General features: G+C 39.0%; 1 protein-coding gene across 1 annotated transcript in view; it reads left to right on the top strand.

The window, feature by feature from the left end:
• The window catches only part of TTC29 (tetratricopeptide repeat domain 29), a 264216-nt gene that overhangs the window by 42431 nt on the left and 204015 nt on the right, over positions 1-17770 (top strand). The window contains exon 6 of the mRNA XM_024126651.1: positions 4090-4275. Coding sequence (XP_023982419.1) covers positions 4090-4275 — 186 coding nt within the window. The remainder of the gene's footprint in view (positions 1-4089; positions 4276-17770) is intronic.

Genomic DNA, 17770 nt, shown 5'->3' with positions numbered 1-17770 from the left:
TGTGTGTGTGTGTATGTGTAGACAAGAGGTGATTATTTGATTATTTGTATAATGAAAAGTATTTAACTGCAGAACTGATTTTAAAAATAGAGTCCTTTGGTGAATTTTAAAATGTGATTTACATATAATTTCTCAAGAAATTAACTGTTTAAAATTTTTAAATGCTATTGTAAGAAAACCTACATTCTAGTGTCAGCCCCAAATTCTGAAATGATATTTTTACTGAAAATAGAATTGATCCAGATAAAATTTGCTCATAGTCATTTTCTAAGGTGAATTAATCACATTCACTAAATGTTTTAAATAGAAGCATTCATTTTAGTAGCATAAATATGAGCCAAACACATCACTAGTCATAAAGTATCATAAATATGAGAAACTTGTCATAAAGCATTTTGTAATTGCAAAGAAACTAAATGCTAAATAATCTGTTTGAAGGTAGAAAACTTTTAATTTGTAATCTTTTATTAAAGAAAAGTAAATATACATATAAATTAAAATGATTCTCCAATTCCAAAAATTTTAAAAGTCCAAACTTTACAATAGCCAATGTCTTATACATATGGTACAAGTAATGAAATATTTTCTTTACTGAGTGGTTTATCATATATTCATGGTAACTAAGGTTACATTTGTTAAATGGAACAAAATTACCTCTTGCTCAGAACAACTCTTCTGTAAGGTAATTGACTTCAAAATGCAGTGGCTTTTGCCTGGTTAAAATACAGAAAGTTAAAATTATTGCAAAGAAAAATTATTGGAAATACTTCAGTTGAAGGACATGTAAATATTTGTATGCTCTTTTTTAAAAATGTGTGTAATTTTTTCACATTTAACACATGAACTTCATAGGAGAAAAACTGTGATTGATTTAAGAACGTCCCAGAAAATGGTATAGGGGATATGCACAGAAACTCTTATTAACTTGAATTAATTTTAAATCTTAAAACCCATACATACACACACACACACACACACACACACACACACTTAGTCTAGAATACAGAGATCTCTTAATAGTGCCTTGAAGATTTCACCCCATATGGTTGTGGAATCTGAGACAATTATCTTGAAGCAGCATAACTCTGAGTATTCTCATTGCTTTTCACTGGAAAGACCATCACTCTAGGGTCACAGTGAAGTCCATGTAATCAAAGCTGTGGCACTAACAATAGTCATCTCAGGTCAATTCTGTCCCTTGAGACTTGGCAGAGCAGGAACCTAGAGTTATTTAAATTACTTTTCAAAATAGCACTTTCTGTTTTATAGCAAAGAAGTGTTTAAAGTAAGCCAGTCATTTCTTTTTGGATTATTTTCTATTTGTTAAAGTGTTTCTTTGTCCCTGATAGCATTTCTTATATTTCCCATTGTTGTAAATCATCTCTGTACCATCTGTAACATTATGATTAGGGCCTTGTGCCCCATGGGACTGGGGAAGAGATGGCAATAATGGTAATGGGTAGCCAAATCAATAGATAATTCAAACATGATTTACACTTGACTTTAAATTATTGTTAAGGGTTAAGCAACAATTTTCTTTTCTAATAACATTTATTTAAAATACCCAAAGTACGTTCTACTCAAGCAGAGTCCCACAGGATGTTTATACAGTTTATGTAAAGCAAAACAAAAGTAACTGTCTGGTGAAATAAGTTTGAGAAACAACCAGGTGAATTAACATATATATTAAGCAGGTTGGTTTATTGCAGGACTTATCAGAGCCTTTAACATGCTCATGTATATTGTGTGGTTCACTGAAAGAGGGAAATTATCAGGAGCATTTTCCAAATTTATTTCATCATTATATTTCTTTTTTAGGTAGCATAACGAATATTGGTCTCAATAATAAATCAACAATAAAATTGATTTTCATCTTATAAATATACCTGCTGACAATTCAAGGAAGTGTTCCGCAAGCAAGGAGAAAAGGCTACTTAGAATGTAAAGGGTACTTGGGCTTCCCTGGTGGCGCAGTGGTTGCGCGTCCGCCTGCTGATGCAGGGGAACCGGGTTCGCACCCCGGTCTGGGAGGATCCCACATGCCGCGGAGCGGCTGGGCCCGTGAGCCATGGCCGCTGGGCCTGCGCGTCCGGAGCCTGTGCTCCGCAACGGGAGAGGCCGCAGCGGAGGGAGGCCCGCATACCACACACACACAAAAAAAAGAATGTAAAGGGTACAGACCATATATTTGGATTATCCAAAGATTCAAAACTTGGATAGAGTCCTTTATACTTAATACTCTGAAAAACACTCAATTTTTCCATAGAAAAATAGCTTAGCTGATGAGTAGTCTTTAAGTATGCAATCTAAATAGCTTTTATAACTCATTCTAAACAAAACCAAAAACATCATTTATGAAATGTTGGAAATGTTTTTCTATTAAGGTTTAATCACTGAAAAAAGGAAAAATTATTTCAGGATTGCATATATTTTTAAAAATCTCTGCATGTAACTTTTTTAAATGGAAGATATGAAATGTTTTATTTACAGGTTTTAAACAGCAACCCTCTAATCATTAAATATGAGAAAGAATATAAAATGTTACAAAACATATTTTAGTGCTCTATTCATATTAGGCAGAAGGTTCAGAATGGAAAAATAAAGCATCGGAGAAGTCAGTTCTGAAATGAGAGTACTTGTTTTAAGTAAATAGCTCAGGGTACCCTCTACTTTTCACCTAAGCTATTGCCTATTGTGAATAACCTTAAAAAGCAGAATGGTCTCCAGAATCCCCGGTGCCTTCAAAAATGGGAGATAGGGAGAACTGTTGTTTAACTTTAATTTTCAGGTCTAAAACTTATTTTGAGATAAATCTTCATTTCCTATGGAATTATGAAGCAATGTGTGTAAAAACATGACATAGGTTTTAGAAATTTCTTTGGAAACATTGGAGTGACTTATGTACAGTTTTTGAAAGTTAATTTTTGTGATAATCAGCCTAATGTCATTTTTTCTGAGCCTTTTGATTTTAATCTTACAGGAGTATCAGTGGGCAATATACAAATGCTTTTCATAATTGTAATTCTTTCAGGGGTATATAGGTTGACTCTTCTGATAGTAGTGAACAATTAATATCAGTTAATTCCAATAGATAATTATTGTTGTTAAAAATCCTTGGAAGGGTAATCCAGAGGCTACCACACATTTACCACTGTGCTTTAAGCACAAATGCAAAGAAACAAAAAGATAATGAATTGGTTCATATCCACCAATAGAATGAAATTTACGAGGGTGAGGCACAATTTAACACAAACATTTTTGTTTAAGTTTATGACTGATTGCAGTGGAGTTTATAAGACTGATTCACAGTTTATTAATATACTTTTTTGTGTACAAATAGGTCAGATGCCACTTTGGGGGAAAAAAGGGGGGGGTTTAATAAACTGACAACTAATAAACTAGTAACTGAGTGAGAGAGATGACTAATATTAATGCATTTTCAGCAGAAAAAAATACTCATAGAAAATATAAGCATAGAAATCCACTTTTTCTTAACATTGTTGGTAACTTGTATTGTCAGAAACAGCGCTAGAAAGTGTAAGGAAGTTATGTGGTCATTGTGATCATTTCTTCTATCTATAAGCTGCACGCTTGCCTTTTCTTCTGGGTGAAAATACCTTGCTATTTTCAGATTCCATCTGCTTTCTTCATTCATCTTTTTGCCATGGTTAAGAAACATTGCTTTCTCTGGAATCTCTAAATCCTTTTCATATCTTCAATGGGAAAAGTACTTGCTGATACCACATACTCATTTCTTCCAAAAGAACTGAGCAATTGCTGGTAGATATCATTCTGTTTTTGTGTGTCATATAAAGACTCCTGGTTCAACCAAAGAGTATTATGTCAATTTCTAGCAGGGTCTAAACTCTCCGAAAGAACTTTGTTGTTTTTCTCGTGTGCACATCCTTTAATTAATGTAATTATTTAAATAGTTAAAACATTAATTTTTGCATTTCCATTTTTTAAATGGTTAATCATGCTTTTAAGGAAAAATAGAAGATAAATGTCACTATATTGGTTTGCCATTTGAAGGGATGTGCCTTGAGACATCTTTCTAATGCATTTTATGATGTTTTTCTCTCTTTGAAGAATACTTTGAAGAGGTCTATAATAACTTGTATGCTCTGGCCTGTTACTTCAATACTTCTGAAGACAAGTGGGTAAGGAACCACTTCTATGAACGATGTTTTAAGATTGCTCAACTCATCAAAGTGGACTGTGGAAAGAAGGAAGCCGAGGCGCACGCACACATGGGGCTGCTCTTCGAGGAGGATGGTGAGTGGCCATTTGTCGGGCTGCTGCGGGGGCTTTGAAGCATCCCAAGTCCAGGCAACCAGAAAGCACATGGGGGTGGAGAACAAGAGCCGAGGCTGGGTAGAAGAATGTGAGTTACTGGGATTAAAAAGCAAAAGGGTGAGACTTTGGGCTCACCCTCCATATTGCTATAGTCATACCTCTACTGAGTGCTCAGCCTAGAGTTTCCCAGCAGCGTCATCACGGAGAGAAAGCATCTTCCTCCAGGCCTCCGCGCACATCCTTCGTCCACATATGTGCTGCACTGTTTTGAAATGCTTTTCCTTTCGTACAGACCTGCTTGTTCATTTTAACTTGATTTCTCATGTATGAAAATGGGAAAAAGGAAAGGCACACTTTGTGATTTTCCTAGCATCCCAAGTCCCATATATATAACCTATATAACTCGGGTACCACCCCGTTGTGATTTTTTAATAATTTCTGACGGAAATGTTCCTTTAAAAATAATGTCATTCGTAATAATGTTATCTTAAGACAAACCTAAGTCTGAAAGGACAACAAAAATTCATTAGAAACATATTTTATTTGGTGGTTTAATAAGGATTGCAAACAGAAAGTTAAGAATTAAAATTATTTATAGAAGGATAGTGGATAGATAGTACGCAAATAAAATGTGAGAAGATGAAAATATTTGCTCAGAAATAATTCTGTTTCTTCCCTCAGAACACTGTCTCATTTTCCACAAGAGTTTTGACTCTGGCAAAAGAGTTAAATTAGAAAATATTTATTATCTTGTGGCTAGAACTGCATAGGGCTTTGAGAAGGGAGGGGAAAATGTTTTTGTGCTTCAGGAAATTGCATATTGTAATCTACAGCATGGTCGGTGCTGGAACGTGGCTGATAGTCAGGGGCTCTCCTGAGTGGTAGGTGTGGGAAAGAACAGAGCAATTCAAAGAAGTGAGAGATCATACAAACTAGATCCAAGGAAGGCATGATGGAGTAAGAAGGGACTGGTGGGGGATCTGGAAGATGGGTGGACTTTAGGCAGGTAAAGAAACAGGAGTATATTCTGTAAGAGGGAACTACATACTAAAGCATAATTAGAGAAACTGATAAGAGGAGCGACCTGGTTAAAGTGGAAAGTATATTTCTGAGCAGCGATGGGAACTGAGTATGGAAAGGCAAACTAGGAACATGCCAGCGTTCAGAGTTTGGGCTGAACCAAACTCTGTAGAGTTTGGGCTATACCTTCAGGCCAAAGAAAGGAGTGTGATGAAAGTCTGGCTGTGATACATCCTGTGGGAAGAGGAATAAGAGAAAGGGAGGATGGTTAGGAAGCTTCCCCACTAATTCAACCCTGAAGAAACAATCCAAAAATATTTAAGAGAATGTGTTTAAGTGTATCCATGGCAGTACAATTTATGATGTCTCAAAACGGGATTAGCAGCATTAAGCAACACCCATGCAACAGAGTTCTGTGCAGTCATGAAATTACAAACTAGAGCCAAATTCATTCATTCAACAAATATTTGTTTAGAACCTAGTGCCTGGGGTTAAAACAGTAAACAAGACAGACGAAATCTTTGCCCTCCTGGCACTAACATTCTACTGGGAAAAACAGGCCTTAACCACTCATAGCTGTATAACATATGAAGTACTGGTACGTGCTGTGATGAAAAATAAAACAAGGCAAGGGGATAGATAGTGGTTGCTACTTTACATAAGGTGTTCACCTTTTAGAAGGTGAGGCATGAATAAAGTGAGGGAGTAAGTCTTATGAGAATCTGGAGGAAGAGGTTTTTAGAGAGAGGACATGGGAAGTGCAAAGGCCCTGAGGCAAGTGCATGCTGAGCACTGTCTGGAGCCCAGTGAGGAAGGCTGGGGGTAGAAGGAAAGGAGCTAAGTTTAGACCAGGAGGCTTGGGATCACACTGGGGCTTGTAGGACAAGCTGAGGACTTTGGATTTTATTCTAAATTGTATAGGAAATCTCAAATGTATATTGATTTGAGAAAATGCTCATGATACGTTAAATAGAAAACAAGATTCAAAACACAATGTAAAATATCATTATATTTGGTATGTATCATACACCAATGTGTTAATAGCGGTTGTTTTTGAATGTGGAATCGTAGGTGATTATAGAATTGTGTACTGAAGAGTTATTACATACTATAATTGAGAAGTTACCTGTTAAAACTCTTAGCCTATTGTTAAAAGTAGAGTTTAGTGTTTCAATTTGTAAAAATGGAATAAATTCTTGCTTAAGTAAAATTCAAAGTAAAACCTTTGCTTAAGCTTTTTAAAATTATTATTCTCATTTCATCAGTGATGTGAATACTTTTTTTAAGCTTTTAGAAATTATTAACTTCATTTTGAATGAGGAGGATACTGGGGCACAAAGAAATTAAGCTGGTTAGTGGTGGGGCTAGTGTTAAGTCAGCTGGATTCAGAGCCTGTGCTAGCAGCCATTGCTCTATGCAGACCAAGAATTGCTTTACTTTCATGATGTTCTAATGATGAAAATTCCTGAAAATTATACACTATAGTTTAGCACTTTTTTGTTCTGTACTCTAGGAACATCCCTCAGTTGAAAAGAATAAGAATTGTTTTCAGTCTTGTTTCGTTTTTATAATTGGAAGCATCAAATTCTCCAATTACGAGAAATCAAATAATGGAACTGTCAATTACTGGCTCCGAAAAAAGAAGTCACAAAATAAATACGAAATAATATATGAAAATGAGGGCTGAAGACGCCAGGGCTACAATGATGAAAATTTAAGAGTGGCTTCAGTGAGATTCAGATAGCTATCATAAACATATTCTGAATGTTCCTATAAATTTTATTTCTGACTTTTAAATTTGGTTTGATTGTTTGAAAATTTATTGCAGTAAAAAATGTATAACAGAATTTACCATCTTAACTATGCGTAAGTGTACAGTTCGGTAGTTTTAAGTATAATCACCCTATTCTGCAACTGGTCTCCAGAACTTTTTCATCTTGCAAAACTGGCACTCAGTACTCGTTAAACTACAACTCCTGATTTCCCTCGCCTTCTGATTTTTTAAAATCTGTGAATGTATTTCTATTGGAGGATTTATTCATTGCTTCCTTTACTTATTTATTTATTCATTCATCTATCCATTCACTCACTCAACAAATATTGGAGCACTTACTAATGGCTACTAATACAATTAGTAACCATGGCACTGTATCATTTTAGTAGCTGAGAGTAAGGATGAGTTTGGGAAATGTGATCAGGGTGGGGCTGCTGTGAGATTATCTTCGCGGGTCAGTGCCTTGCTCACAGTTAGATGCCCCGCCCCACAGCATGATAAAATGCACCCAAATTCCATTATATGTAGAATGTTTTGGCTATAAACCTATTGTTAAGTTAGATTGTGTTATTTTGTTTTGCAACCACTTTTTGAAAGATCTAAACTATTTTTCTATGGCCTTAATCAGTTCATTGGTCACAAGAACAATGCCTGTATTGTTTGATGGATAAAATGACAGAGTTGATGCTGATGGAAGTTCTAGAGATTGACTTTGAGTATCTGATGTACTTAGCAATGGTGAAAATTATCTGTGCAGCTTTTGTAATCTGGGGTAGAATTTTTATGCGGAGGGTAAACTAGGACTACTTAAAATATGTGGCTAGAGTGCAGTGAGGGCTCACCTGAATAGGGGGGTCCCCCTGAGGTGATGATGGTGCAGCTTCCGCATACCTGATCTGATTGGTCCAGACAAGCCCCACATATGGAGGCCCTGCAGCAACAGCTAGACGGTAGCTGTGCTCAGGGGCAGGTGGCATCCTCCTGGTTCCAGGGGTGCCCATTCAGATTAAAAAAGCAGGATACCAGCCGGCAGATGGCAAAGGGCAGGTTGTCAGGGCCCAGCAAAGCAGCTGTAGGCCAGGGCATGGCTCCAGCACCCTCAGGGAACTAGAGAGCAAATAAACATGAGCAGAAACGATGTCACAGGGACTGGGCACCTGGGTGCAGTCAGGGCCAATGTTCGGCCCACGAGCACACCTGAGACCAGAGCCCCCTGGCCAGAGTTGAGCACAAGCTCTAGTTCGCACTGCTGCTGAAGATGGTGCCCTAGTATGCAACGTGGCCTGGCTTCTATTGGCGCAAGGGCTGGCAGTCCCATTCTTCAGGCGAAACATCTGCTGGGGTAGCAGGTGTGGAGTAGTTGTGGTCTGACAAATACTTGTAGCACATCAGTGGCTGTATCTTCTTTCAGAATTGTCACCTATTTGGAAGGACAAATGGACAAGCGGTATGCACACCACGCCTGTGGAGCATTGGAGAAAGCTCTCAGACCCTGGACCTCAAGGAAATGTGCCCATACATTCTAGAGCAGCACACAGAGGTCTAGCAGGGCCAGTGCCAGAGCCTGGGAGAGAGAGGGTTTTTTAAGAGCCATGACTAGGGAAGCACCGACTTCCCCCCCAGGTATGGTCTGCGGCCAAGGCAACAATAATAATATGATGTGGCAGAACCTTAACTTCAATCCTCCCTTGCCAGGTCAGTATTTAGTGGTTGGGTCAGGGGACTAGGGTCCAAGCCTTGCAGTTGCAGCTTTATTGGTGGGGAGCAAACCAGTGGCACGGTTGATCAATTGGCATTCATAGTTGAGCAAGCACCAACACCTTTCCCCTCCTCCCCTTCCATTGATTTAGGATCTGAGTCCAAGCCTTGCCTTTGACCAAATTAATGAACTTAGCACTGAGACTGGCTGGTTTCCGCGGAGCCTTGTGGGAGGCAAGTCTGTTTTCTGCAGGGGCTAGCCTAGAGGATTAGTATCGGTCAGGGTAACCCTTGATTTCTGTCTAGCTTTTTGTTATGTTCCTTCTCCCCCAATTCAAAGAGGGGTGGCTTCTAAGTAGCGTCTCTCACTCTGTCAGCAATCCATTCCATTTCAACCCATATGGGCTTGGGGTCTAGACCTCCCATCCTGAGAGACCAGGAGGATGATGAGAAGCAGACGTTGGGTGACAACCACGGGTGCCGATCATGTTCACTGAGGACAGGCAGGGGAAGGCCATTGTAGGTACAGCTTGGAAGGTACACATCTTCCGGTTCTGCAGGCCTTCATCTGCGATTTTAGCATAGGGATTGAGTAAAGGCTAACCCAGACCTACAACACTGACCCCAAATTCTCCTAGTGACTGGGAGCTTCTGAAGAAGAGTTACCCTGGTTGGGTTGCTCAGTTCCGGGACACATTCTAGATGGTGTATCCCAGTGTGATTTGCCAGGGGCTCGAAGGAACCAGGAGAAGAGCAGTGTTGTGAATATACAGTGGAAGGGTCCCCCTCTCCCCTGATGCATCCAGTAGTGAAAGGCAGATACAGCAACAGATCTGTGGAGGAATCCACCACTGTAGGGGACTGTCTACCTTACAGTCTTGATCTCATGGAAAGGAGTAGAATTTGGAAGTCCACTTATCCTGTCTTGCTCAGTCCTTCCCTAACACATGCCCCACCCATTTTTAGTGATCATGGGGAAGATGCCCCCTTTCATTTTTTTTGCATGAATTTTATGAGGGGCAGTAGTTCAGCTTTCCTCTCAGTGAAGTATCCACCGTGTATTAGGTAATTCCTTTCCATATCACACACACACACAAAAAGGAATTCTATCACTGAGAGTCTTAACCCCACAGGGTTCCCACTGCCAAGGATTTTTCAAGGCTAGTTCCTGCTAATGGTCACTAACCAGCCATCCTGAAGGCTGACCACGACAACATCACTAGCAGACTCTTCCCACTCCCATCTTGGTCTTTGATCTATTTCCAGTCCCCTGACTTGCTTCCAGAAGGCCATGTTATTGGCCTGGAGAGATGCCCAGTTTGCTGAGACAACTGCCATGCTAGCAAAGAAATTGGTCAGCAGCGCTCACAGCAGGCCTGCCGGAGCAGTGCTGCTCTGAGAAAACTCAGAGACAGGAGCTGAGCAGGTGTGCTGGTCTCCCATTGCCCTTTCATTGGATGCTCTGTGTTTAGGGGAGTATTGTCTGATTGGGGCCAGACACAACAGCAACATGACGTGGCAGAGCCTTGACACATGCTCTATCCTGCCAGACCAGCATTCATCTTTTGATGTAGGATCAACCAGCCCCTCCGGGGGAGGGTGCAAAGGGGAGGGGCAGGGGATGAAGTCTCTGCCCTGTGGTTGTAGTCATAGGATATGGCACACAAATAGCAAGACTTGCTACATAGGCATTCGTAATTTGGGGAGCCCCAACCTCTCCCCCGTCAGGAGAGAAGAACTCTAGGGTCTAAGTCTAGGGTCTAGGTCAGAATTGATTGTCCTAAAAGCACTGAGCCTAACTGGTTTCCTTGGGATTTTGCTAGAGTCCATCTCCTTTTCTAGGAAACCGGCCTGCAGGGTATCAGTCCTGGACAAGTTAACCCTTACCGCTTAAATCTGGAAGTTCTGAATAAGGAGTGATGTTAACATACAGAGACGAGGGTCAGATTATGACCACAGAGTGCTGTCTTTTAAGAACTAGGACAAAGATAGAACCATGAGCAAGACTAAAACTGTCAAAACGAGCTCTGCCGCCAAAGACTAGCTATTTTAAAGAACGGATTAAAGTAGAAGAGAAGCAGTCAGTTAAAGGAAGAGAAGATCCCGTCTCAGTCCTAGAAGAATGCCTGCTAGACACTGGAATTGAGTGAGTGCTGTTCTTACCAACTAACTGCCCCCCAAATGGAGGTAGAAGCGGAGGATTCTACTAGCTCCACCTAGCCAGGGAGCAGAGCCAAGGGCAGACTGTCTACTCTGCTTGCCTTTAAATACCTGGACTAAAAAGACCGCTCCTAATTGAGAGATGTAGAAAATACAAGGAAAACAAAGCATTAATCTGAAGAACAAACCTGTAAATGTGATCATTTTAGGAAAATTCTTAATGTCTTCAGAAAGATACAAGTAGGAGACAGAAAGTCTTAAGGATAGCACCAAATGAGATGACAGTGAGCCCCAGTTGAAACAAGGAAGGCTTTCAAAGAAAAGTGTTGGTAGAATTAAAATACAGAGCAGAAAAAGGGCAGGATTGGCGCAATGGAATATTGAATCAGTGGTGTTGAGGACAAGCTCGAAACGTTTTCCCAAAATGCAAGTGAAAGACTAAGAAGTGAAAACAATGACATTATCAATATGGAAGTTTCTGAGGTAGAGTAGAGATAACCAAAATGAAAGTAATAACCAAAGACATTTTAAGAAAGCTTTCTTGACCCTAAAAAGATATGAATATTCAGATTGGAATAGCTCTTTATGCTCCAGTCAAAACTATAAGGAAAAATCCATAGCTAGATAATTCTCGGGAATTTTTTGAATGACTCAGATTAAGACAGACTCCCACCTGCAACCAAAGAAAAAGCACAGATTGCCTTCATTGGAACAAAACTTAGATAAGACTCATTTTTTTCTCCTTTGCATCAATAAGTGCCAAAAAAAAAAAAAAAAGTAGAGTCCAGGGGGTTTGAGGGTAGGGTAAAGAGAGTGGAATGCTATAAACTTGAGAACTGATAGTATGCTACAGAAGTAAGTTCTGTCCCATAAGAAGCAATGGGAAGGTATTCTTACTTATGTACTTCAGAAAGTACACTGTGAATGTAGTTTCCATGTATGCCATATTCTATCCAACCAGAGATAAATCAAACTTAAAAATTTTAAGAAGAGGGAAGTCCTAATATCAAAGAACTGACAGTATACACTGGAACTGATTAAATGTTAAGTCTAGAAAAAATGTCAATAATTTCGGAAGTAGAAGATACAAAGTATAAAAACTAAGTGTGATTTAAATTTTTCTCTATGATTTTCCAAACATTTTATGGTAATGTTAATTACTTCTGTATCTTATTTTAAAATTACATTTTATGAGAAACATTTAAAAATAAACTATGGGGCTTCCCTGGTGGCGCAGTGGTTGCGCGTCCGCCTGCCGATGCAGGGGAACCGGGTTCGCGCCCCGGTCTGGGAAGATCCCACATGCCGCGGAGCGGCTGGGCCCGTGAGCCATGGCCGCTGGGCCTGCGCGTCCGGAGCCTGTGCTCCGCAACGGGAGAGGCCGCAGCAGAGGGAGGCCCGCATACCACAAAAAAAAAAAAAATAAATAAATAAACTATGAAAAAAGTAGAAACTTGAGGCAAATATTTATTTTAGTCTTAGATGAGAAAGACCTTCAAAACGTGAAAACAATGGAACAGAGCACAAAGAAAAATGATGGGCTTTATAGGAGAGGTAATTATAATTATAATTATAATTATAATCTTCTCACTGCTCCAAGTTCAGAACCAATTCATAAGAAACATGGGAATCAGACAGATCATAATAGCTAAGGCTAGTTAGGGAACAGAGCTTATATCTGTTCAAATCAAACTCTATTATCTCACAGAATTCATCGTAACCACCTAGTTACTGAAAGACTGGTCATGTTCAGACTCTTCTACAGGTTCTAAGCCTGTGCCTGTGAACTTCAGCATGGAGCTTGAGAACAGAGTCCAGAGAGAATGAAAGTTCAGGATTTCACCAGTCAGATACATTGTTTTTCCTCCTCTGTGGTGAGAAGTGAAGAGGGAAGGAGAGAGGAGGTCCCCTCGTGGAAACACGAGGCTAGCGGTACAGCATCCCCGCTATCAGAAACAAACACTGAGAGAGTTGACATGTACTTAAAGAAAAAATTATTTATTAAAGACCTCATATAATTAAAGATAAACTAAAATTGGGAATTATTGGAAACAAATATAACAGGTTAGTATCATTATTATATAAAGAACATTTACAAACTGGTAAGAAAATACACTAACACACCAGTAGAAGAAATTAAACTGGGTAATAAACATTAAAATAAAAGCCAACATTGATAATAAAAAGCACAAATTAAAGCACTAAAGATATGCTACTTTTCCCCTGTAATTTTCTAACAAGCATTTATTGTACTTCTACTATGTGCAAGATACTGGGGTAAGTGCTGGAAGTATATGGCTGAAAAAGATATTTATGGCCCCTTGATTCAGAGGTTTACATTTTAGTGGAAGAGGCAAGTCAATACTCTGGTAATTACAGTAATCTGAGAGAGTCGGCTGATAGGATAGGTACAGAATGTTTAAATGTTTAAATGTGCAGGGATAAATCTTGTCTATTTACTTACTGAAGATAGCATTTAATGCTGTGAAATTTTAAAAATTTAAGCAGGTTTTTCACATTGCTGATGATAGGATCAATTAGCCTGACATTTCTAGCAAACAATTTAGGATTACATATCTAGGAAAAAATCAGATATGAAGACAAAAATTTATGTGAAGACATATTATATCTTTATACATGTATTATTGGTAATAATAAAAATAAATGGAAACAATACAAATGTCCTACATTCGGATAATAATCAATGGTGGTAGTTACACATGATAAACTCTTATCCAGCTAGTCAAAATGCTGTTTTCCATTGACTATAATGATAAGAGCTACCACTTATTGAGTGCTATGTGTCAGCCACTATAAAAGTGCTAATTCTGGCCAATGGTCTATGAGCAGTCACTTCCAGGCTGAAACCTGGAGGAGCAGATATGAGTCCTCCCTACTATCTCTGTTTTTGCCATGGTGACCATGGAGGAATTATGTTGAGATGGTGAAACCGTGAGATGGAAGCAACCAGTTCCCTGAATGAGCATTGGGTGACTCTAGAGAGTCACCCACCCTCAGTGGACTTCATGTGAGCAAGAAAACTAGTTTGTCTAAGCCTCTGCGATTTCAGGGTCTATTTACTACCACAGTGTAGCCTAATCTAACTTTGACTGATACAATCTCCAACACTTATATGCCCTTATTTTGAATGAGGGATTTCACTAGTCCTCTGAGTGGTTTTTTGCTATTTCTTCGAAAATTTTACACTAAAGATTCCCTTTGGGATGTGATATATAATGTCTTTGTGCTTTTCCAAAAACTTCCATTTTAACATTTTTAGACACTTTACAAATCTCTCAATTTACTAATATAACTTAGTCTTCCAAAAATCCCATTTTTATTTTTAATATAGAAAAAATATATGCATTTTTGTAACACATTTCTTTATTGTTTGAATATAATAGATGAGCAACGTATTTATAAGCCAAAAAATAAAAATAGACAACTTTTAAAGCTCACTGATATAGAATGACTCCATCACAAGTCTACAATAGTGTTTTGCCTGCTATCCAGGGTCCTAGACTATTTCAAGATCCCATGATTATCATTATTTGAGACTAAATCCAGGAGGAAATAGTGGGTCCCTTGGCTGATCCAGTCTTGAAGTGTTTCCATCTGGAGCAGAGACTCAGTCCCTGATCATGGGTCTTAGAATTGGGATCCAAACTTGAGCTCTCTGACTCAGTTCTGGACTCCTAATTCCCTTCACTGAAGTCTCCTGGAAGCTCCCGCCAGGCTAACTCAGTAACTCAGTGTAGAAGAAGAACCAACCATTAGAGCAAAGATGTCAAAGGTACAGGCATAGCAGTTGTGATTGTCAACATTGAAAACTGCTCACAGACACTTCAGACATTCGTCAAATGGAAACATTTAGCTGATTTAACAGATTCTGTAGATGCCTTATCCGAGAACTCAGGGGTGTCTGATCTGCTATCCCCAAGATAACCTACCCTGCAAGTATCTCTGTCACTCAGTCCCACTTGAACTATCATCTCAGGTAATTCATACAACTAGAAACATCTAGATATCTGTGGACATTCCCAGAACAGGCTTCCATTGCTGAAGGACAGCTTTAGAGAGATGTGTTACTCGTAGATCCACACCATGGGCACACAGACTCTCGTGTTCTGCCTGTAGAAACATTTGGTGGCCTTAAACCATGTCAGTATATCTGCTCAAAAGAAAAAAATTCCCTGCACCCCTGCTCACCACCTGTTGTTCATGAGCTTCTAGATCTTTTTTATTTTTATCTTCCAGCTGCCCCAGCCTTGGGGCAGTGATTCTGTGCACGATGGTTGCCATTCTCAACCTAGTTGAGAAGCAAATATGATTGTTAATGTTGACTTAGCATTCTTATGAGACTGCTGAAATCCCAACACACACATCCTGCCCCCAAAGCAGAAGTAGTAACACCACCACAGATTATGGGCTGTGGTCGAAAGGAAATAGGCTGAGGGTCATGTGCTCCCTGAAGTTCTACAGCCTCTCTCTCCCACCTAGAAAGCACATTGGAATTCAAATAAAGAGGACTTTTAAAAATGGATAATAACAGATCATCATTATATGTAAAAAAAGCAAACCATTCCAAAAGTTTCGTTGTTTTTTGTTATAAAAATTATTGGCAGTGCCTTTTACAATTGATCATGACACAGACCTGGGCCTCAACATGCTTCAGAGTAGTTTCTAGCTCTGCTCGATCCATCCATCCCAAAGTTTGACTAATAAACTTCTGAGACCCTTTTCATCATCGCCACCATCCATCTGGCTTTCTTCCCTCCCACCTTCCCTTCTTTATCTCTCTGTGTACACTCCATATTTTCAAATCCATCATCTGCCAGACCATGAGACCCCATCCTTCATTTGATGCCTCTTCCAGTGGGTCCTTCAGAAGGTAAAGGAGCCCTCCAAACCACCCTGTCTCCTCTCTGCTTTGAGCTCAGATTTGCCACTGGCTTGGGCTCCCACACACACCTTACTCGTAACTGTGTCTGTGATTCTGATTGTCTCCGTGTTTGGTGGGGTAAGCCTTTTCCCACCCAGCCTGCAGTCTCTTGTCATGGAGTCACTTGTGCTGCACTGCTTGGCTTTCCTTCCCCAGTGTTGGTGCTGAATGGTTTTAGTAACTACACAGCCAAGACAGGACAAGTATTGCATGGGATGCTGGTACTTTCTGCTTTCTCATTTGAGAGAAAAGTTTTCCATCCTATTTGTCATGGGTTGCATTGTGGAACCCCCAAAAGATGTTGAATTCTTAATCTTAACCTACACTACCATGAATGTGACCTCATTTGGAAATAGAATCTTTGCAGACAATCAAGTTAAGATGAGGTTATTAGGGTGGCCCTAATCCAATACGGCTGGTATCCTTATAAACAGGGGAGATTCGGGCACAAAGAGAGACATGTACAGAGAGAAGATGATGTGAAGATATAGAGAGAGCACCATCTACAAACCAAGAAACACCTGCTACCAAAAGCTAGGAGGGAGACACTGAACAGATTCTCCCCCCACAGTCCTGAGGAGGACCCAGCCCTGCCAATCCACAACTTGATTTTGGACTTCCAGCCTCCAGTTTGAGCCACCCAGTGTGTGGTACTGTTATGGCAGCCTCAGGAAACCAGTACAATATTCACTGTAGTGTCAGTGACTTTTCCTAACTAAAAAAAAAAAGATGTTATTTTAGGAAAAAATAAAGGAATATAATAATGATGGAGTGATATGATTTGACATGTGAAAAATGTAATGTTCTTTCATTTGAAATTCTGACAGAACATTTATTGTGAGAATACTATCTAAAATAATATAAGGCATTTGTTTAAAACTCCTTAATATCTGATATAAACAATCTCTTCCTAGAGTTTTGCCTTTTTACCTTATTCTATATTCTATTATAAATATCACTTCATTTGGTGGATACTTTTATTCTTTAGCATTTGAAATGAAGTTTATCATCACAGTATTCAGTTCTCCAAAAAAAGGTTAAAATACAATAATATCATCAAAGATTTTATATCATCAAAGATGCCACATCGAAATTGATAGATATTTCATGGTAATTTCTATTTTGTCATGGAATAATGTTTGCCAGTTTCTTAGAAAAACAGCCTTAATAACTAAAAGAAATGCAAAGGATATATCAGTTTTTAGTGTGGTGTTTTATTTTCTCTTTCATTTTATTAAAAATTAATAGAGATGTAAGCGCTGTTGAGAAGATTTAAAACCCATCAAATACACAAAATCTCAACTGAGGCGACCCCAGAGAAGGGCACCAATGATGTGGAATGGCAGGAGGTATTTTGCATTATACTCTGTTTTGCACTATTAGAATTGGTTATCTTGTGCATGTGTTATTTTTTAATAGGGTTGGGGGGGAAACTAGCTAATTTTAAAGATTTCATTGAATTAAAAAGTATTGAAAAGGAGAGAAGGTTTTTACAGTTGGTAAAAAAAAAATGGTGATGATTAAAGAACTATTAGAGATCCAATGATATTATTATCATGTAGAAAAGTGGGGGGAAATGTTAATTATTGATGGTTTTTCCGATAGCAAGGGAAGCCCAAATCTACAGGGATATTAGAAATATATGACAAAAACTTTTATAAAGATATAAGTTGGAAGCCTGCAAATTCATAACAGAGGTTAAATTAGTGATGGTTGATTGACGTTGGATGACTATCTTGGTCTGCACAGTTAACCTAACAGCATTTGAGCATCAGACTAGAGATGAAATCTAGCAGAGGAAAAACTATTAGATTGGGCAATAAACTTAGACTCTCTTTGGACACTGCCATTTGCTAAGTAGCTATGTGTGTCTGGGTAAG

This window comes from Physeter macrocephalus, chromosome 7, assembly GCF_002837175.3.
Source record: "Physeter macrocephalus isolate SW-GA chromosome 7, ASM283717v5, whole genome shotgun sequence".
In the NCBI taxonomy this organism is placed as follows: domain Eukaryota; kingdom Metazoa; phylum Chordata; class Mammalia; order Artiodactyla; family Physeteridae; genus Physeter; species Physeter macrocephalus.
The sequence above is the reverse complement of the archived record's forward strand: the minus strand, read 5'-3'. Positions and strand labels throughout refer to the sequence as shown.